General features: G+C 34.3%; 3 protein-coding genes across 3 annotated transcripts in view; 1 reads left to right on the top strand and 2 right to left on the bottom strand.

Moving 5' to 3' along the window:
* Nucleotides 1-22,655, bottom strand: part of LOC136797595 (uncharacterized) — a 72,618-nt gene that overhangs the window by 35,897 nt on the left and 14,066 nt on the right. The window lies entirely within an intron of this gene.
* LOC136797589 (delta-1-pyrroline-5-carboxylate dehydrogenase, mitochondrial-like) lies at nt 377-16,782 on the bottom strand. The gene is made up of 18 exons (XM_067054179.1): nt 16,741-16,782; nt 12,312-12,385; nt 11,769-11,931; nt 11,183-11,254; nt 10,605-10,770; nt 9,597-9,693; nt 9,234-9,284; nt 8,793-8,815; nt 8,290-8,337; nt 7,920-8,020; nt 7,742-7,789; nt 7,225-7,269; nt 7,018-7,103; nt 6,449-6,516; nt 4,495-4,562; nt 4,112-4,164; nt 3,119-3,237; nt 377-2,795 (listed from the first exon to the last, which is right to left on the bottom strand). The coding sequence occupies exons 2-18, from the start codon at nt 12,326-12,328 to the stop codon at nt 2,683-2,685; spliced, it is 1,338 nt and encodes a 445-aa protein (XP_066910280.1). The 5' UTR covers nt 12,329-12,385; nt 16,741-16,782; the 3' UTR covers nt 377-2,682.
* LOC136797467 (adenosine receptor A3-like) lies at nt 14,624-15,595 on the top strand. The gene has a single exon (XM_067054042.1). It carries the CDS (start codon nt 14,624-14,626, stop codon nt 15,593-15,595), a length of 972 nt encoding a protein of 323 aa, XP_066910143.1.

Raw genomic sequence — 22,655 nt, forward strand, 5'->3', positions numbered from 1 at the left:
GAGAAAGGTTTCGAAAAGCAGCGAAAAGTCAAAACATAGAATTATTAATAATTCTATGGTCAAAATATGACAAGGACTCACTTTAGTTCTTTAGGTTAGGCAGTTAGGGGATCAGTTTATGATACAATGAGAGGTGATGTCCCAAAAAAGTATAGCTTTTCCGGCAATTTACTAAAAAGCGTTCCAAGGGGGCTTTTCAACTTTCACATGAAAACTTCGCCGAAGCATTTTTAATACGAAGAAATTATACATTTTTTAAACAGTCGAGTATTAAGGGTGGGAGCTAAGAGATCAGAAAGATCTCGTCCTTTTTCAAGCTGTTTTTTTCTCAAAGGAATTAAAAGCCTTAAAAGGAAAGAAATGCATAATCAAATGACAAATGACAAAATATTTAATCAGAAATCTTATCGGTTTTTATATCGTTACAAAAAAAGAAAATGTTACATCGTTAAAGTTTAAAAAGAGAAGTACAAAAAATTATAGAAAACATAAACTAATTTGAAACATTTTACACAATTGGAACCTGTAAAAAAGGAATATTTTAAATATATTAGGAAGAAATGGTTAGAATAAATTGGTGAAAAGTTTTAAATAAGTTAAAATGAAGATGATGAAAAATAGTCAAAAATAATAGTTGAAAAATAATAAAAATAAACTTTTAAACGTAGACACAACATCAAAAGAAAAAAGGCTTGAAACCCGAAGTTATCATCCTTTTGAGACAGAGGAAGATTTTAAGGATAAAGGATTAATTAATTAAATCAAGGATAATCTCTTATTTCTAGTCAAAGGAACAATGATCGAAAAAAATGAGGCCAATCCCGGAAAAGTTATCAGATTAATGAAAAGTATCAACGGAAGAGTAAACATAAATAGAATCAATCAGCATTTCAATACATCGAAAGTTAAAAAGGCAGTTTTGTGCGATAAATAAGAAGAGCGATTAATAAGACCATTCTTAACTTTTTTAAGCTTTGAGCCTTAAATATTTCTTCACATGTTCTTATTTTGACCAATTTTGTGAGTATTTTTGTCCATTTTGATAGAAAATGAAGTGTTTTAGAGTCTGCCTCAAACTATTCTTATAAATAAACATGTGTTACACCTTTTTTTTTAAGAAACTAGTTTTACCAAGCAGCCTCAATGTTTCTTAAGAAATCGGCCTTTTGAGCCTCAAATGTTTCTTACATGATTCTAAACTTTTTGACATAATCAGCCTCATGGAAGGCTGGATTGGAAGGTTCTTAACCCTATTCGTACTAGGGGGGGGCTCTTTCTGTTCGGAGGTCAAACTATTGGTAATAGTTCATGAAATAATAGAGCTTTTGCCGTGAAATTTTCTGTAAATTCCTAACTTTTATTTAGCTTCAAAATAAAAAAAAATTTGACACCTAAATATTTTCACACCTTGAGCATGATGACATTTCTGACTGTAAGGTGTCACAAAAATTGACACTTTTCTAATACAAATTTATTTTTTATGTCAAATATATCATTTAAACCGTAGTTTATTGAATATTTAGGATAAAATAAGCATTTTAAACTCAGACAACTTTTTTCTAAAGCCTTTGTTAGAATACAATAGCTATTTATAAGAACAAAGGAAATTTTCGGTTTTTGCTCACTTTGGGCATAATGAGTGACGTCATCAAAAATTTTTTTTGTCAAAAGTTACCTTACGTGACAAGGATCTTGTGTGCCAAATTTCATCAAAAAAGACCCACTAGATCAAAAGTTAAGGGGTGGTACAGGAAAAGCCCCCCCCTAGTTCTGAACCGCCCCTAAAAGCCTAGTACGAATAGGGTTAAAAGAAAAACAAATAAAAAATGTTATTTTCTCATTCTCAGCCTCAGCATGTTTCTTAGATGTTTCTCAGTTTTTAGGCATTCTGAGCCTCATGTTTCTTAAAAGTGTGTTTCTTAAAAAAAAAAACGTGTATATAGAAAGTGATGTATGTATGACACAAAAGACATTTATGTAGGGTTGTTTATAATTTAGACTCTCTACTACTTTAAAATTTCAAGAGATACTTGAACACGACTTGACAATATTCCAAAAGCACATGTTCAACAGATCGTTTCGAACGGCATAAATTTGCATAATTTAAAATGTGCTAGCCACGAGGAAGTGTTAACATAATTGGACGCAACATTCGTAATTACCATAACTAATTATTAAATGTAAAGGACTTCCTTGTCTAACTTTAGATTGATTGGAAAGTTAATGGTATTTTGTAGAGACTAATTATTCAATTTCACATAAAATATTAAAATCCAAAGATGATGATTTCTCGAGAAGTGGGCGCCATTTTTTAAGTCACGCCTCTGACTTAGTCAAGACGAAAATATAAAAAAAATTTGACTTCTTTTGAGCACGTACATTAAAATTCACAAAGTCATTTTTGAACAAACATGTCATTATCCTTTACAATATCACAACCATACAAATAAAAATTTGTCCGGTCTATCATCTCAGGAACAGAGTATAAATTTAATGTGCTTTGTCAAAAATCATAAGTTAGAAGGTTTAAGAACAACAGAACATGAATAAAAAGAACTTTTGCACTTTATATTAAAAAACCTTTAAAGAATATACTCTAAACTTAATCTAATTTATATTAAAAAACTTTTACTTGGTATAAAATTGTTACTTTTTTAATTGTCCTATGATTGTGATTAGTGTTCAGCCCATGTAAGGATATTTCCAATATGGTAGTGGAGCCATAGACTCTTTAACAGATTGTGGTGAAATCCATTTGGTAAGGTAGGCGCCCATACCTGCTTTATCGTTCGTTCCTGAATAAAGAAAAAGGACGCAAAATGTAAAAATATGACGAAAGTTAAACGCCGAACTGGCACAAAAAACAAACAACGTTTATAAAATTTTAAAACCATTACGATGATATCTGAGAAGAACTATCCAATTTCTCAGAAGACCTTGGCTTTAAAGGAGTTTTTCTTTGGTATAAAGTTTAGAGAGTCTTCGTATTAAAGAATATAGCAGATACTTTAAACTTTACCAAAAATATGTTCTCGTATAAATGTGGTCTTGCCAATTAAATTTGTTTCGATATTAAAGATAGAAAGAATGTTAGTCATCAAGTAGCGTTTCTAATTACCCGAGCCACGTGCACCTCCGAATGGTTGTTGTCCAACGACCGATCCAGTTGATTTGTCATTGATGTAAAAGTTACCAGCCGTGTGTCGTAATTTTTGACGAGCTACCTCCAAAAACTCTCTATAAGAAAAAAAGTGGGAATGTTTTCGAGATAAGTATTCGTATAGAAAATAGAAAATAATAATCTTTCTTTCAGACAAAGATGTGAATAAGAATAGGCGTAATGCAGAGAGAGAGAAATAACGGTAACTAAAGTCATTAATGAAGATAAAACAGTGAATAACACTGGTGATCTAACAAGTTTATTCTCGATTACTCAGTGATCTATTGCCGAATAAAAGAAGTTTTTGTTAAAAAGTCAAGCAGCTCATAACTCTGGTTTAGATGGTCGGCTGTCTGTCTTAGTATTGGTCATTTTACGATAGTCGGTAGAAATTATATTATTATAATTATATATATATATTTATTTAACTTTGAATTTGCTAGCTCTACGTATTTTAAGCAATTCATATATTGTAACGTTTTAATTTAATATTTAATTACTATTAAAATATCATAATGTCTTAAGTAGTAAAAAAAAAAGAAAAAAAAAGCGACTGGTATATAGATATTATGCCTTCTTTAGACGTCTATATAATGATTTTCTTTTAAATCTTTTTCAAGCAAAGATTGACACTGTCGGTTTTTCGTCGGTATTCTTCTGTCTCTTATATCACAAGGATGCAAGACACACATTAGGCTTTAAATATTCTTTATTGAATCACAGTACAGTTTTACTCTTCTCGTTTTTTTTCAGCATCGGGAATCCAATTTGTTCGAAATATTAAGAGCTTCAAATCATGGAATGTAATTTTACGAAAGATTTATCCTTGATGATGACTGAGAGAATTAGTTCGAATTATAGAAAGATTTGAGTAATGGTAGTTCGAATAAGAGAGAGTAGAACTTTTCACCTATCTACAGCAGCCAAGTAAATAACGATCTCCTCACTTACCTATCGTGAGTGAAGACAGCGCCAGTCAAACCATATGGGGAAGTTGTCGCAACCTATAACGACATATATATATTTTAACGTCGTTTCATACATAGAAATGTTAAAGATTATTTTGAGCAATTTTTCAGCTAGGGTCTAAGAATTTAGAATACTCCCAAATTAACCCTTTTTTAATTGGAAAAATTTGTTTAAGAGTATCAGACTGAAATTTGCCAAAATGTAAAAAACCAACACTTTGAATGATCCCCGCCTTAACTTACTCGCTACTTAGAGCTGTAACAATCAACCTTGAAAATCACGAAACATAATAAGATCAGCAGAACCTAAGCCAAAACTTGCTGATTCTTATTTGAAAAGCATGTAATAAAGGAAAGTCTACTCACCAAATCTAAGGTTTCAACAGCTTGTTCAGCAGGGTAAACGTAAACTGTACAAACCGGACCAAAGATTTCTTATAAAAAGAGATGAAGGGTACTAATTAATAAAAAAGGATCTCTCGGAAATGACACCATTGTTTTGCCGCTGTTACTTTAATAGGGACCGCAATGATTTTTTCAAATTGTTTTTAGCGCATTGAAACCATGCTCATTAGAAAGAGCATCAAAAAAGAAAAAAAATGAGGGGTCATTCATCAAAATCGGCCAAGCCGTTCTCGAGATATGAAATTTTCTATCTCCTGAAAATGACCCTTTTTATGGAACGATTTTCGAGGATTTTTGTAAAAATCATAGTTAAATAGGTTTAAAAGTGAAAATCCGGGGGTTATGTCGAAAAATACATTTTTTGCAATAACTTTACTTCTATTAATGCTATAACATTGAAACTTGGCACGAAGGTTCTCAAGACAAAGTTTTAATTTTTTATCAATTTTTTTTTTCAAAATTCTCGTTTGCCGTACGAATGAATCGAAAATATCCTGTATGCCGGAGAGCTGGCAGATTGTCACTCTCCGTGGACTTTGAACTTTCGAATTGTAAACAAACACGCGCTCGACAATTCTGTAGAATTTCTCGAATACCAATAAACTTTGAGCCAAAAAGACAGCAGAGCGCGGTTGAAAATGTTAATTTTTATTAACAAAGAATATGTAAAAAAGGTTGAAATTTCATATTATCTTTGTCTTAATGCCGGGGAGGACAGCTAAAGCCCTCAAAAGTGGCTTTTTCCCAGAAAAAACTGAATAATTTTTTGTAGGATTTGATTGGGTCAATGAGACAAAAAAAACAAACAGCGCTGATCTCTTCCAGTTCCAAAAATGTATAACATCATGGGGGTTTGAGGACGCGCTCACCTGTCTAAATCCAATTTTCTGTTGGTAGGTCGTCTGCCATTCAAAATTTTACAAAATTGCTCATATTTTCATAAAAAATAAAGTTATGGCCACCAAACTTTTACAGGACATTTATTTAATGATAAGAATGCTTCTAAAACTTATCCCATGGTTATAGGTGGTCTAAAACCTAAAAACAACATTTTGGTCGATTCCAACCATTTTACCCCCGTCTTTCGCGGTCCCTAACTTTAATCGGTTAATTTTTTGCGAGATTTTATTTTGTGAATCAACATTTTGAAATACAGGGGAGCCTCTTTAACTCGAACCTCTATATATCGAATGTCTCCTTAACTGGAACAAGTTTTATCGTCCCTTCAGTAAACAATACCTTATAAACCTCTTCAACTCGAACAAACTTAATTGTTCTCCGTGCGTGGTCGATTAATAGCGAGTTTATGTATGTGTGTTTTTTAGCGACGGAGACGGTAAGGTTCTAATTTGGCTAGATCATGACCAACTGAGGACGACGGTAAATCAGCACTTTTACCGTCCTCGATTTTGCGGGGAAGAATTGCGGGTTTTTCCAAATCGCTTCAGTCACTTTACCGTCCTCAAAAGTGCAAATACATAAACTCGTTAATGTCAAGAAGACTCCACTGTACTTTACGTGCATTAATTTGTTGAATGTAGCCATGTAAACGCCAAAAATTGCATATTTGCAGTGAATTTTTAACGCTAAAATCTTATTTTGAAGACTTTTGGCTCTAATTTCGTGAGTCGACAATCTCATGCGATGTTGCAAGTTTATTTCAACGAGAATGGCAAAAACTCGCGAAACGCGAAATTAAATCTCACGAAAATCAATCGGAATCGGATTAAAGTAAATAAAAAGATGCGCAGCAGTAGATAGCTTTCTCCTGATAATAACCGTTCTTGCTGGTTTCTGATGAAAAACGACAATGACTAATATATTACCAAAACCAAAATGTGTGTGACAGTGTCTTTAAATAAAGCCCCCCCGCTAGGATGAATAATAGGGTTAAATAAAGAAGTATTCATTAGTACCTCTGACATCAGTTTTCCTTTAGGATCATCTGCTTGAATTAAAGTTGGTTGAACAAAGTATCCAACACTGAAAAAAAAATCAAAAATATCAATTAATAAGTAGAAGGGCTGAACAGAAAATAACTTTTGGAGGTATCGGGGGAAAAATGTCTACGTTTTAGTAAGTCAAAAAAAATTTCGTCACCTAGAGGCATTTTCGTCACTTTTCCCCGACCAAATTTACAGTTCCAACTGACTAAATTGAAAAATGAAATGCTTTCCTTCACTAGGTCGAAAATAGATTTTGTATTTCGAAGTTCAAAGCATTAATTTCGGTTAATAAAGGCGTAAAAATTTTGGATTTGAATTTTTGTTGGAAAAAAAATCTATTTGTTCGGGTGATAAAATGTTGGGGGAAAATTTCGTCATCTCCTAAAAATTTTCGTCACTTTCCCTCAACATTTTTTCCCGATAAAGGTATTCAAAAGTTTGCGGCACTTTTCAGGGGGTTCAATTTAACTTTTGTAAGTGGCGGTTCACTTAGAAGGGTCTTCCTACTGAAGAGGTTTTGCCCAGAAATAATACATACCTATCGTCACATTCACCACCAGCCAAGACTGTATAATCGCCAGACGATTTGGCGTGATCGATGTATGATTTGATCTTGTTGAATGACTGAAATGACCAGAAAACGTACATGAATGAAATCTTTTTGGGAACCACTGAAAACGACTTTAGGAGATAATAATCCAATGAACACAAATCAAACGCAATAATGTTAAAAGTTAACACTTACAGTTCCATCAATGACAGCGCTCAAAAAGCTTGACATATCCTCTGTCTAAAAAGAAATTACATTATTTTAAATAAAATTACATCCAATTTTCATCAGTTCAGTATTGTACATCGTAGCTATTAGGTGTTTCCATCAAAGTCGGTCGCCACTTCCACGCAAAACGAATGGAAATAGGACATGGCCAGTCCTCTGAAAACGATTCACTTTTTTCAAATGTAATGTAATACAGCACACAACTAATACTATATTTTTTCCTTTATAAGGCTCGAGCCTTCAATGCTAAACCACCTCAGCCCTGACCCGAAAATTGGAGTTGCGAAATATGTGGATGGAGCTCAGACTAAGCTTAACTTAGGCTGCAGTAAAGCGCTGTAAGCTATGAATGTTCTTTTATTTTTTAAACTTCAGCTAAAAACTCTACAGTCTTCCCAATCTTGGGAATTAAATCCAATGAAAGTATACAGGGAAAGAGATGAAGTGAAAGCTGAGCGCAAAGTAGCTGCTCTGTAACACTCACATTTCCAACTTTGATTTTGGCAATCTCCGATACCAATTTTTCTCGAACCTGTAGAAAAAAAAAAAATGAGATTTTAAAGTAATTACACAAAATTAGAAGAATTGAAATAACTATTCAAAAATAATTTGGTCCATAAAAAAATTTGTTGAACTCCTTTTCAAGAAATTGTTACTAATACCTCTGGCCATAAGGTATCAGGAACATACACTCTTGAACATGCAGAACATTTTTGGCCACCATATTCGAATGCTGATCGAATTGTTCCATTAACAACACAATCTGTTGATAGGTTAGAAAAAAATTAAAATAATGAAAGAATGAAAGATGTTACGGGTTACGTTATCCTTGACAACATATGTTTTAAAACTCATTATAGTTACCAGGCCCTGTGGAAATCTAAATGATATGGAAGAATTTGCTATCTAGGATATAAAGTTTATAGGCATAATGTTTATATGTAACTCAATCAAACCAGGTCTTTTCTATGAAGTAATTACAAAAGATTGTAGGTGGGTCGCATGCTTTCGTAAAATTATCTATTTTCTTACCCACATCAGCCGTTTTGTGAACAAAGTGATAATTTTTGCCACCGCATTCTAAAATAGAAAAATTAACCATGATAGATTCTGTAATAGAGAAAAAAAACACTTTGAAAATATCCATTTAATCCGCGCGAGTTCTATTTTCTGACAATCAAATCTCGAATCTTAGAAGGTATATACAATTAAACTAACCTGGGTCGTTTACCCGTACTGTTTTTTCTATTTATACTTGTTATATATGTTGCACTATATCAATAATGAAAATGGAACCCAAAAAGATGCACTGAAGAGACACTGGCCAGCTAAGAAAAAAAAACCGAAAATTAATTGTGAAAAATTAATTTTAATTAATTAATTTAAATCGATTTAAAAATTTAATTGTGAAATTTAATTTTGTTGAAATCGCACTAGAATTTCCAGCAACGAAGTAATATAAATTATATTATAACACTTTAACACAACACCAAAAGACAAGTAACGTTAAAAATTTCGATGAAAATAATCTTTACCTCCAACGACTTTTGGGAAGGTCCTGAAAACATGAACGGAAATTTTTATTTGAAGATTATTACAAAAAGTTCTAAATTTAATTTCAAAAGTTACGGCGCTTTTCTATTTTTCGACAAAAACCGATTTTTTTTTTAATTTCCTTGATCTCCAAAAATATTGGTTCTTCTTACAAGAAAAGTGTTATATGATGTATATGCACACAGCATACTCATCGAAAGGAATAAGGATTTATAACGCTCGGAATCAGAATACTGAGATATGGCGTTTGGAAGTTTTGTTCGATATTTGTGGATTCGGGGAGGGGGAAAGAGGTAATGATAATAATCCGAGGAGGATATAAGCATCCATAGTACTTTGACACCCCAAAAAAAATTTGGTCCATGGGGCCAAGCCCTGCCACTACCTACGTTGCATTACCAAAATCTAATTCATCAACTTACTTATAACTGTCGATATTCTCTCCGATTTGTCTCCAGATTGTTTTGAAAGTCCTAAACAATAAAAAAGTTTCTTTAGTTTCATTAACTAGAATAATACTTTCGGGTGACAAACAGAAAAATAAGTCACAGATAGATATCGTATTACTTCGAATAAACGCCCCGAGCGTTTATTGAATTTTTCGATTTTTAGGAAGGGGCGTTTATTCGAGGGGCGTTTATTCGAAGTAATACGGTAGTCATAAATACTCTCGCTAGTACAACCAAATTTGGTACATAAATACGAGCTTTAGGTTGGTTCGGCCTCTCTTGTCTCTAAGATCATTAGGACTGATTGATAAGGTGTGTTTTCAATTTGTGACTTACTTAGAACTCCCTGTAAACACTGTACCAGCAAGGTCGGGATTACTGAAGACAACATCTCCAAAAGTTGGGCCATCAGCAGGAATGAACTGAACAACGCCTAAAAGAATGAATATTGTTCTATTAAGTTCATAATACAGTGGAAACCTCAATAATTGAATGTTTCCTTATAACTCGAATAAGTTTGTGTTCTCAGGAGTGTTCGAGTTATGGAGACTCTAATGAATTAAATTTGTGCATTATCTTAAATCAAATCAGAAAAAAAACACATGATGATTTTAATATTGAAATGAAACGTCCATAAAGCAATTGCAAACTGCAACACTAGGCTGAACGCATCCCCTCTGATATGATGTGGTTTAATATAAGGGATGCCCATTGTGTATAAAATTTCCCCATCCGAGAGTTACCCCCGTCTTCGTGTTTTTGAGTTTTAGAAATTTGATTAGCTTGATTTAGTAAGTTTTGTATGATAGACCTTTAAATTTCATTAAATTTGAATTATAAATTTGAATGACTAGAGGTTAATACAATCATTGGATTTCTAAATCTTAAGAAAATCGGAACATTTTACACCAAATTTGGAGTAACTCTCGGACAGGAATTTTATACACGATACACATCCCCTATATCAAAACATATTAGAGGGGTTAGAGGGGATGCGTGCAGCCTACTGCAACACGTTTTGTTACATGAATAAGCAATTACCTCATAATCAAAGCTCCTTAAAAGTAAGGGAAATAAATGAATTATTCCATCTATACCACAGATATCATAATTCTTTTACACGCTAGATAGGCTAACTGCTTAAAGATTTCCCGTGGAAGTGTGTCCAGTTTTGAAGTCGACTAGTCCGCCATGATGTTTTCTAATTTACCTCAGATTTTCGACCATTCGAATTTCAAAACATTCGAATCGCGCCGTTGACGACCAAAGAGGCCCGATCAAGTTAAGTAATTACAGATCAGTGATCTATCCAGTTGAAAAACAAAATAAATCTATTCAACTTACCGTCGGGAACACCAGCTTCTTGCATGATTTCAAAGAACTGATAATTTGATAACACTGCAGTATCTGATGGCTTCCACAACACTACATTTCCCATCAATGCTGGTCCAGAGGCTAAGTTAGCTCCGATAGCCGAGAAATTGAATGGCGAGATGGCAGCAACGAATCCCTGAATAGAGTTTGAGACGTTGGAGATCAAAGAATTGATCGAGTCATGTTGTTTGAAAGTCCAATTATAAGAACTTAACCCATTGGCGAGATCATTATGTAAAAGGTTTTATTTTTATGAAAGTGTTCCCGTTTCATATCAGATACATGTTTCATATCAGGACGATGTCTTCCTATTATTGTCATACTGTGCTGAATAAACAAAGAATAGTTTTTCTTTTCCTCTTTCTGGTCAATCTTGCTGCACATCTGTGTCAAAAGCTTGTTAATTGATGAGTAAGCAAACGATGTCACTCTTATTTAAAAACATAACCTTTAAATAGAAGAACGTAGAAGATCCTGGAAATACTTCCACTCTGTTCGATACTTCAGAAAACTTAGGGCATCCAATAATGACAGCGAAGTTTACTTACTTCCAAACCTCTCCAGACAACTTTGTTTTCAATATTTTCTGGTTGATGAAGTGATGGTGTATTGAGAATGTCCTAAATTGAAAATTAGTTGTTTTTATAGTGAAAAAATAAATCATTAAAAATGTTCATTTATTTTCTATTTGGGCAAAAATAAATCGGGGTAAAAGAAATTTGTCATTGGGAAAACTTGTTCAATCACTCGAAATTTTTGTAATTGAAATGCCAGTTCAAAAAAATATTTTCATTCGGTTTCCTAAGAAAAAGAGTATCGCGATCTTTAGACTATGCTATAGTCTAAGACAAATCACTATCTAAAAAGTAAGCCCAAAGCCGAAGAAAATTCGCAAACAGGTTTTTTACCGAAAAGAATTTACAGTCGGTAGAGTTTGCCAGTCTTCAAAACTCTCCCGCCGATTTTTTTTTCCGTATACCGCCATAACGCCATACCACCATATTTTTCCGCATTTACTATCACTGAAACGGACGATAACATCGTCTACGCAGTCTTGAGAAGAAGAACTAGCCAAGTTCCAATTCTCTCATTGGGGTATGCATCCAAATTTTAAATAAAATTCCGTGACTATACCTTTCCATATTGCACGTTGAATTTTAAGAAGTCCACCAATTCAGCAATACTGTCAATGTCAGCTTGAATAGAGGTCTTTCCTTGTCCAAGCATCACTCTGGCAAGAGTATCATATCTGTATTTAGTGGCAACTAATCCTGCAGCTCGTAGAATGATTCGAGATCTGAAAAAAAAGTTTTCGTAGTTAGTTTTTGATTTCGAAAAATTCCTCCGTACTTACTTCCAAGGAACTGCGCAAGGCATCATTATTCATGCTCATGAAGGGTTTGATGGCTAACTTATTCTTAAAAGAGATGTTTTTGTAATAGACTAATAATTGTTTTGGCAAGTGATTAAATCTTTGGCCGGCGAATCTATGATTTATGATTTTTTTTGAATTTCGACTAACTCAATTGAAGATAATCTAGTTCATTTTTAGTGCATCAGAATGAAATAGCCCAGATGAAATGAAAGTAAATAAATTGAATTGAAGATGAAAAAATTTCAATGAAGTCAGACATGATAAACAAAATCCTCAAGTTGAAACATTAGCCACGCGCATACCTGGAATCATAAGACATCGCTTCCCATTTTTCTCTGTTAATCAGCGCATTTTCAATGGCTTTCTCTATCAAGTTCTACAAAACAAAACAAATGAATTCTTGAAATAAGATCATGAACATCGCACAGAATCGCTATTTCAATCGCTATAATATCGCTATTTTCGCTACCCAAACAATATAACATACAAGGTGTCCCGAAAAAAGTCTTGTGTCAGACCAATTTCTTTCCAGCTGCAGGGGAAAAATCCGAAAATTATTTCTTTAAAGACAGAAGAAGGGTATTACTTAGACTTTGTGAATAAGTGATACAACGTTTTTCTATACTCATACAAGTGGTCGGACACATTACTTTTTTCGGAACACCCTTTGTATGGGGGTGGGGGTACGTGCACGGCTTATCGTTTATGTTTGTCGGTTTATGGAAGTCACGTGCGTTGTCCGATGTATAATTACAAAATATTATCGTGATATTATATTGTTGAAGTAAAAGTTTTAAAACCGCCCACTTATAAGTGTGATAAATAATTTATCATTCTCTTTGGAACTCCTGGCTAATAAAACCGAATATTATACTTCATATTTATGATATGCGCCATTGTAATGTCTTCCACAGACTCAACACCTGATTGGTTAAAAGTGACGTAAAATCAATCAATACGTCACTTTCAACCAATCAGCTGCTGGGTCCGTGGAAGAAAACGCAATGGTGCATATCATGAATTTCGTTGGATGCCGTATGGAGGAAACAAATGATACCAATTAAAATCGGCCCATTAACAACAAGTAAAATTCCTTTTTTTGATAAACCGTCCTTATTATGTCTATTATTGTACGTATTATCTTACGCTATGTATGTATTATGTACCATAAGTTGGATTATAAATAGGCAAAGCCTTCTAGGTCAAGCTGGTATGAAATTTTCATCTAACATTTCTATTCATTTTTTTTTTATGTTGTTTGACTCAATATTCTGATTCGAAATTTAACGGTTAAAAGGAATCATACAACTATGAAACGGTCTAAACGTTTTTTGTAAGAACAAACTATATAAGAACGTAAGGCTTCGATGGCCAAAATATTAAGAACAAGTCTAGAACATTTTCAGGCTTAAAACTAGTTAAGAAAATCCGAAGGCTTCAAAAAATTTTATGTTCATTAACTTTCCACAGTTTCCATTTTCCGAATATTTAATGTTTCAGTTCCCCTTTTCGGAGCTCTAAATTTAGAATTGAGGCTTAGAAATTAGTGATAAATCGCAAATATTCATTGTCGACGTTAAAAAATCTCTAAGCACTGTTCCTTTTTTTTTTTTTCTAAGCACTGTTCCTTTTTTCTGTTCCTTTTTTTTTCATGACCGGTTTTTTTCGGGCTGTACTGAAAATATTGCCCTCGGTCAACGCAACAATCTCGCAAGCTCGGTCGTTACTTGACCTCGGGCAATATTTCTCAGTACAGCCATCACTAACCGGTCATTATTGTATTAATATTATGTTAAAAGATGATAGATAATATAGCATACATAAAAGATAACAAATCACCACATGCAGTTTTTTATTGTTTCTCATTTAGTTCTTGATGATTTAATCAATTTTCAATTTTCTTTACTTTATTATTGCGACTCTCTATGGGGCAGAATAACGAACATAAATTTCTATGCCTTTTTTCAAGTGAATGGGGGTTGGTTTAATCAAACAATGGGGTTCAGAATTCTAGTTAGAATACTCTAAAATTGGCGACCTTTGGAAAACATGAAAATATCAGCCCAATCATTTTGATAAATCACATTGAAAATGGTTACCTCGTTTTGAAGTTACTGCCGAACGAGATGATAATATTGGTAATAGTTTTTCTGAATGAGGCATCCGTTTTCTATGATGTAATTCAATAAAACCTTAATGATTAGGCAAAAAAAGTAGTCTTGTTTCCAGAAATCGGCCGGGTAAACATCACCCGGCCGCTAACCGTATATTTTCTTTAGTTCCTCGTATTAGCAATACCATATAGCTATTAGATAAAAGTTTCTTTGTTTTTCTGTTAAGTGGTTTGACGGAGCCAAAATATTTCAATTTCCACAGTCCACAATTTGGATAATTCATATTTTAAAAGCTTTAAACAATAGCTGTTGTGTGCTGTCACATTTGAGAAATAGAGTAACTTTTTGTGCATATTTTTTTAATATTTTTTGTATCACAGCTATTGGAACCGTGATGTAATTTGCAGTGATGCATATCATGAATTGAAATCTCACTGACTTATTCTTGGTCGACGACATATCCAATCAATAAAGAGTCTGTAAATAGTGACAAAGAGAAAATGAATCACTCAAACGAAAGCAGTCTCGTATCTTCCTCGGAGAAAAGCACCACAGAAGAAAATATTGGACTCAAAGTTTTCTTCATTTGTCTTTTCGTATCGATTTCATTATTACATTTGATCATTCAATTCATTATACAAAAGAAGCGATTACACGATAATCAGTACTATCTTATAAGAGTATTATCTCTTACGGACTTATTCGTTGTGGTGACAAGTTGTGTTCTGGTTGTAAATACACTCTTTCAGTTCACCAATCGTATCGGCCTCGTTTTCATATCGATGTTGATATACATTGGACTTAGCTACTCTCTCATAGTGACATTGATTATCGCATTTGATAGATGGATTGCAGTGAAATGGTGCTTACAGTATTATACCTTGTTCAGTAGGGTCAGAATCAACACAGCTTTGGTGATTCTTGGTGTCATCAATGCTGTTATTCTGAGCTATCTGTTTTATATGTATGAAGTGGAGAACTCATCAGGAGTAATGAAAACATTCTATTTGAATGACGGTACGGTGATGTACGTTACTTTTGTACGCACTGTCAGTTGTGTCTTGTTAATTGTCATGGGAAAACTGACAATATATCTTCGAGATCAAAGTGAAATCAAGATGAAGCTAAGAACAAATTTACACGGAGCAGAAGCTGAACAATTGGATCGCACGAAACAACTAAAACGAAGTATCAAAGATGTTTTTAAATTGAATTTATGGACGTGTATTTTCCTTCTACCAATGATAATAACTTCTGCTTTTTTCATCTCAACTATCAGCCAAGAAAAAAAGGAGCATTTGCTTTTGATCAATGGTTTTGTAACATACGTTTACAACCTTTCGAACCCGATTATCTATTTGACGTGTTTTTCAAAGATTCGACTATATCTGATGTCTCTTTTCCAGAGACAAGTAATTCCCGATGCGAACGTCACGCAACAAGAGCCTGAAAATTTCGACAGTACTGGATAACGCTTTTTATAATGATCTCTGACTATAAAAATGATGTTGAGATAGATGGATAAAATGGTTTTTCATAGGGATTACGTGAACCCCCGTAGGTAACTTGACACATTAAGACTGAGTACTTAAAAGTTGCCTGCATAGTTCAAAAATAACTAATAAATCCTTTGCAATGATCACAATGGAACTGGAGAAATTTAACCGAATTTGAAAGGTAAACGGTAACAGACTTTCTAGATATCAGAATGTAACATTATAAATTGCTCTTAAATTTACCAGAGAAAATCAGAAAAAATTAGATTAATTTTTTTGCTCTTTTAAATTTTATTTCGGATTCAGTTTTTTGATTAGAGAGCTTGCAGATTACTTTTCCCATTCTCTACGTCGGGAGAAATTGATCAAAAACCAAGGTGCCAGTTTCAAAATCCCCAATCACCTCATTCTAAAGGCCCCTGACCTGACTCATAAGATCAAATATGAAATTATGAGTAAACTTACACATTTACAAGATCAGACTTAAACAGATTCACTACAATCAGTGCCATAACACTTTTGGTTAATTTACCATTTTTCGAAAATTTAAGTTCGAGCGAGAATGTCAATTTCGGACCTTCAACTTGATTTCATCGATTATTTCGATCTGGGAGGGATTTAATGGTTTCTAGGCTATATTTCAAGCCCTGCTGGACCATTTTTGAACTTTTGGATCCTCAGATCCTAAGTCTTAAGTCTAGCGTTAAAACTCTACCCTTCCAACCTACTTTAGAGCACTTTTAAATCGATTGTGGTTTCAAAACTTCCCGGTGGATTTCTCTTTTGTGCCAAGTATTTCTTCATCGATTGTAGTATTCACCCCCGTGTTAAAAACCCTGTAAAACCCTCGCACCACTGGAAAATTATTATTTAGACAACATATTTTTTCAATCCAAAACCATCCCACTGGGAATCTTAGAACAATAGAACTTCCATCCCCATTGGGATTTCGATAGGGATTCTAATCCGCACTGGGGAAAGAAGCGACCAGGACTGTGAGACGGGGATGTATCAAACACAAAGGCCTATAAACAGCAAACAATGTGGGGGTCATTTTTGGTAAAATGTTAATAGTTTTGTGACACAACAATAGTTGAGAATGATTGATAAAATCTAGGTACCTTATCAGCGTAGCAAAACTTGGCAATCTTTTGTTGGTGATTTTGTGGCTGTAATGAATGAAAAACGATATAAATGATTTTCTACGAATTCAAATTGTCTAGATGGCATGGGATAGTGAAGCAGAATTTTCATGATCATTTGTGGATGACAAATCTTCATTCTGAATCCCCCATAACAAGGGTTAAACCATAGTCCCCCCTTTCTGCTGGGGGAGGGGATTTTTGTCAAAAAATGTTGCAAAAGGGGGGGGGGGCAAAGGGAAAATGGAAATCCAGAGAGGGTTTCAAAAAGGTGCAACAAGATTTTTCTGGGGGGGAGGAAAGAACTTTTTAACTCTCCTGTCACCATTTTAGTTTTTTTACATATGTATGATTTTTCTTCTTCAAATCAAATGGCAGAATGTTCTCTTTCTTGGATAATTGTGACTCCCGAAGCGATTTAAAGTACCTGAAAATGCGACCGGTCTTTAGACAGTCTTTTAAGGGCCGGTAAATGACCAGTAAAAATTTACCAAAAGGCCGCTACGAGTCTAGTTCATTTAGCTGACGCTGCGAAGCGTCCGGTCCCAGATCGTCCCAGACCCCGATCGTCCGGTCAACATCCTTTTACAAGAATTTTTTAAGTAATCATTACTAAAATTCACTAACTAGCAGCCTGGACCGGTCTAACGAACGACCCAGACTGGTCTAAACAAGCGGTCAGGACCGGTCAGGACCGGTTTAACGAGCGGTCACGAGCCATCACATTTCTAGAAGGTCTGAAGGCTGATCTAAAACAAAAATTTGACCGCTACTAGACCGCTCGAAATACTGGACCAAGACTGGTCTGATTTTCAGGTACTTTAAATCGCTTGGGAAGTCACAATTAGCAATTCATTTGTTTCTCTTACGTGGTGACATTTTTTAAAGAACTACATTTTTTTAGTGTGCAATGCATAAAAATTAATGGCTCGGGTTCAGGGCGTGAAAAAGGGGGAAGGAACATTTGACAACCTGGCAGTCTAAATTTTTTTTGGGTAACTGACCCAGGAGGAAACTATGGGTTACTCCCTTTCAACAGTCCACCAAAATCTTGCGAAGGTCTAACTGAATCTGCTCATAAAAAAACAATATTGAAAATTACAACTTTTCAATTATTAGGCTGAATAAGGTGTGTGAATGAAAGCCCTCCTTATGTTGCAAAATTTTTCTGTACATAACTTGAGAAAATTTTGACGTACACCCATATGAATGAATTTATTTACTTACTGACACTTGGTAACGCACATCATCTGTTCTATATTCCTGGCCACCGATTACAATTGGAACATCTTTACATTCACTGTTTACTTTATCGAATGCTTGTTGTAACTGGTCTAATACAGCAGGGTTGGAGAAATCAGTAAAAGGCTCATTTTCTGGAAGGTTTGGTGCAGTGATCAATGAACGCAATCTAAAAAAAATAACAAAAGAATCTTCTATACCTGGCATAATTTCACAAATTTGATTGATCAAGGAGGATTTCCAGTCATTCTAATTCGCGTCGGCATTCGGCTATTATTGCCGACGCAAATGCCGACATAAAAGTGCTTACTGTACTATAGAACCCAGAATTTTTTGCCGATGCAAATAAATCTGAATTAGAGTTGACAAAAGAAAAACCATAATGTGTTCCGCTCAAGTTAGAAAAGGGGTCGTGTGTTCTTTTTAAATTATTTTATTTTATTAATTTTTTGCCATAAAATCTTTCCATTTGAACAGTTAACATTTTTAAATATTTCCCTATTTGTTAAAACGGCTTTTTTCCTCCTCCTTTTCCATTTTCGATGTTAATGTTTTCTTTATTCGTGCTGCACATTAAGCACTTCAGTCACGTGACTAAAAATCGTCGCGAAGATTTAGCGGGAAGCGTTTTTTTATAAAGACGGGGTTTTGAATTTTTTCAAAAAATAGCAGAAAATAGTATACATTCTTCTATCAAAATATGGTAGGGGTTTTTACCAGCTTTTCATAAAACAAATGAAAGTCTCAGAGGACTGCCTGAGTTTCTCTCGTGTGTACTGAATTTATTGTTTTTCCCAGTAAAATTCTACAGAGCTTTGAAAATCTTTTTAGTCATAACTTTTTATAAACTCAATTTTTAAATATGGTATTATAGAGCAAAAACTTAACTTTCCAAAAACTATAAACACTTTATATCCAGTGTATTAGAGACCATGCCAAAATTCAATATTGTGATTTTCAAATTTCCAACATGACCCCCGTCCCAAAATCACTTTAAGTTTTGCACGGGTTTTTTGAGATTCCGGATAGAAGGGTGGAGAAAGAAGCTGAAATACATGGAAATCCAATCCATTACTATTTTAATGAATAGAAGAGAAGAAGGTAAGCATAAATTTCTTTCTGATTTCATGTATATTGTCTAGATATTAATGGTCAAAACTTGGAAAAGCTTGCACTCTTCTCAGTGCCCCATTTTTAGCCTTGATGCAAGATGCTAAAAAGAAAACTAAATCAAAATAGATGTTTTAACTACCTGTGTACCTTTTCATACGTTCCCTGTGTACCTTTTACCCTCCCGTGTACCTTTTTGTACGCTCCCTGTGTACCTTTTCATACGTTCCCTGTGTACTTTTTACGCTCCCCGTGTACCTTTTTTTACGCTCCCCTCCCTTGTATCTTTTGTGTGCTCTCTGTGATCCTTTTGTACGTTATGTGTGGTCCTTTTTGTACACTACCCATGGTCCTTTTTGAATGCTTTCAGGGTACCTTTTGTACGCTCTCCGTTGGTCCTTTTTGTGTGTTCCCGGATACCTTTTTGTGCGTTCCCCATGTACCTTATCGTACGTTCCCAGTGTACCTTATTGTACGTTCCTAGTGTACCTTATTGTACGTTCCCAGTGTACCTTATTGTACGTTCCCAGTGTACCTTATTGTACGTTCCCCTTGTACCTTATTGTACGCTCCCATTGTATCTTATTGTACGTTCCCCGTGTAACTTTATGTATGCTCCCCACCCGTGTACCTCTATGCATGCTCCCCATGGTCCTTCTTGTAGGCTCCTGTGGCCCTTTTTGTAAATTCCCTGTAGTCCTTTTTGTACGTTCCCATAAACTTCTTTAATGGCTCAGTATGTATGCATGGCAAACATAGCCCTAACCGTCAAGCAGAGTCTCACCCTTTTAAAGTCTTTTTTTTCTCTGGAGATTTCAGCAAATGACCTACACATTTGGCATTGATTACTGTAAAGAGATTATTTCCCATTATGAAATTTTGAATTTCTCTTTATCCTTTCACATTCAAGTGCCAGGATTACAAATTCAACAAAGTTTGACAACCTCTATGTAATGCTGACAATACAATGTAACTTGCTGGCAATGATGTAATGATAATGTTGCACGTAATGAGAATATGAGCAAAGATAAACATTCTTGCAACAATTGAACCAAAGAACTCTATTGTTCCAAGATGTTATTTAATGATGATCAATGATACAAATGTCATGGAGTTTAGTTTATCAAGACACAAATTTCACAAAAAAGTTTGCTGGAAAGTGTTGTAAATATTTAGCAATAACTAAATGTGAGAATTTCAAGGTTGACAATTTGGTATATTATCATGAATACTAATGTAACATATGTTTAATGCACTGCACTGGAAATCTAAAGGAGATCCATTTAAGTAACTTTTTATTTGTGAATATGGTATATTATAGTGGTTTAAAATATGGATGATAAGGAATTTTTTCATATGAAACTAAGGTGTACAACATATTTCAATATCTCCCAAATTCATTGCCATATTTCCATATTGGTCCCTTAGTAGACAGTCTCAAGATATTTTGGCACTTTCTTACTCAGATGAGTCTTATATAATATCAACTATAATATCAACTTGTAAATCTATGATTTTATTTCCTTAATATGAAGATAAAAACCAATATTAGTTAAATAAAATACATTTATTTTTGTGTTAAAATGATTATCATTTACATGCAATTATTTAACAAGTTTTTAGACTTATATCATCTGTGAACATGTCTATGAAATAACGACAATTTTTAGCAGGGAATTTTTTGTTTTACATCGGACATTATTTAATTTAAAGGCTTTAATAAATCAAAGTTACTAACTTGGGGCTTGTGGGGTTCCACTATGACTACGATCTACGTTCTGAGCTATTGGAGGAAATATTTAACCACATCTTTGTGGCTCCTGTTTATAAAAAATAAATATTTGAATTGTCAAGTAATGTGCTGAATCATTATCTTGCATAAATTAAATGTCCAAAAGATTAATGAAAACATGATTTATGGCATGATTTATGGCAGAATAGCTGTGACACAGGGGTGTATCTTATATATTTAGCTAAATTTTCTGAAAATTACCTTTTTAGGGTCATTTATATATAAGTTTTGTTTTAATAAACCTTTCAGAACCATTTATCAATAAAAACAGGAGAGAATGATTGTTTCAAAAAATATTCATGGCTCCGACTGGGGTTCTAGGTCCCCCCGCCAAATTTAGGTCCCCCCTGAGAACAAGCCCCCCCCCCCCCCCCCCAGCCTGATAAAACTTTAGGTCCCAGTATAGGGGGGGATTTTATGGCATTCACAAAGCTCTATTTACATGTGTGTGTACTTTTAGAGAATGCAATAGAATGTCTTCATTTTTGCATTTTAAGGATCAGAACACACTTTGCATGAAAACATAAAGGTTAAGAGAAATTAAAAACCAACAGTAAAGAAAAATATTTAGGAAGTGTTATTTAGCCCCTACAGTTACATAAACTAATGCAGGTCCCCCCCAAGATAGAGCTCCCCCCGCCTGTCGGGAAAAACAAGCAGCTCCCACCTCTTATATGGCAAATTTTAGGTGTAGCTCGCCCCGCTCAGGGGGAGGAGGGGGTCATGTTGGTGCGAGCCATGATATTTATCAGTAAGTTCAATTTTACTGTGAAACCAATCATATTCCTAATACCGTGAATGGTCCTAAATTCGACAGCCCTGCCTAAGTCTGACCCCCAAATATCTGCTGTGAAAAGAAATTCTATGTTTACAAACATTCCCTCTCCAAGTTGAACAATAAACTATTGCAAGGACTCTTGAAACAAAACATCTAAAACAAGATGACTATAGTATAATGTCAAGATGTCAATTAATGTGATCAAAAAAGTGTGAGTTGCAAAAATAATTATATACCTCTATTAATATTATTCTGAATCTGTTGCTCGTTTTCTATAAGAAGCAATTATTGTAATTTGGTTCAATTGGTTCAGTGTATCAAATTTCTCAGTTTAGTTGACACTTTGATATCTTCATTGCGTCACAGCAAACGGTTTGTTTTTATTTTAGTTTGTATCTTTGAAAGACCCCATCGGATTTAGGCAGGGCTCCTGTCGGTATCTGACAACTCTGTGTTCCTCAATTACTGTAAAAGTTTTTTTTGATGTTAGCAATTTACTTTATATGTTACTTTGTTTTTTCTAGTGGTTTCATCTATATATCTTAGAAACTGCTCTAACTTGGGACGATTGGTTGAAACATGGGACTGTCGATATCTGGCCCGTATTTTCATTTACTGTTAAATCTCTTTCACAACAAAATTTGTTTTGATAACTCCACCAAGTTTATCAATCATACTTTCTGTCATAACATGTCACGATTTTTAACTTTTTTGTTTTCATTCAAAATGGCTGGACGCCGATTGGAGAATTAGAGAACGCCCACTGCCTAACCGCCTATCGCCCAATGGGATTAACAAATAACGAGTGTGTAACTTGCCGCGCGAGTAACCTCAAATGCTCCATCGTTTTGCCACTAATTTGCTATTCTTCGTTCGACCCACTACAGATTCTTTTGCATATTTTGATTTAAAAGCCTACTCTGTGAGAAAGAGAAATTGTATATTTTTTAATATGTCGTCCATCAACTCAAA

The sequence above is a fragment of the Clytia hemisphaerica genome, unplaced genomic scaffold (genome assembly GCF_902728285.1).
Source record: "Clytia hemisphaerica strain Z4C2 unplaced genomic scaffold, Clytia hemisphaerica genome assembly, whole genome shotgun sequence".
NCBI lineage: Eukaryota > Metazoa > Cnidaria > Hydrozoa > Leptothecata > Clytiidae > Clytia > Clytia hemisphaerica.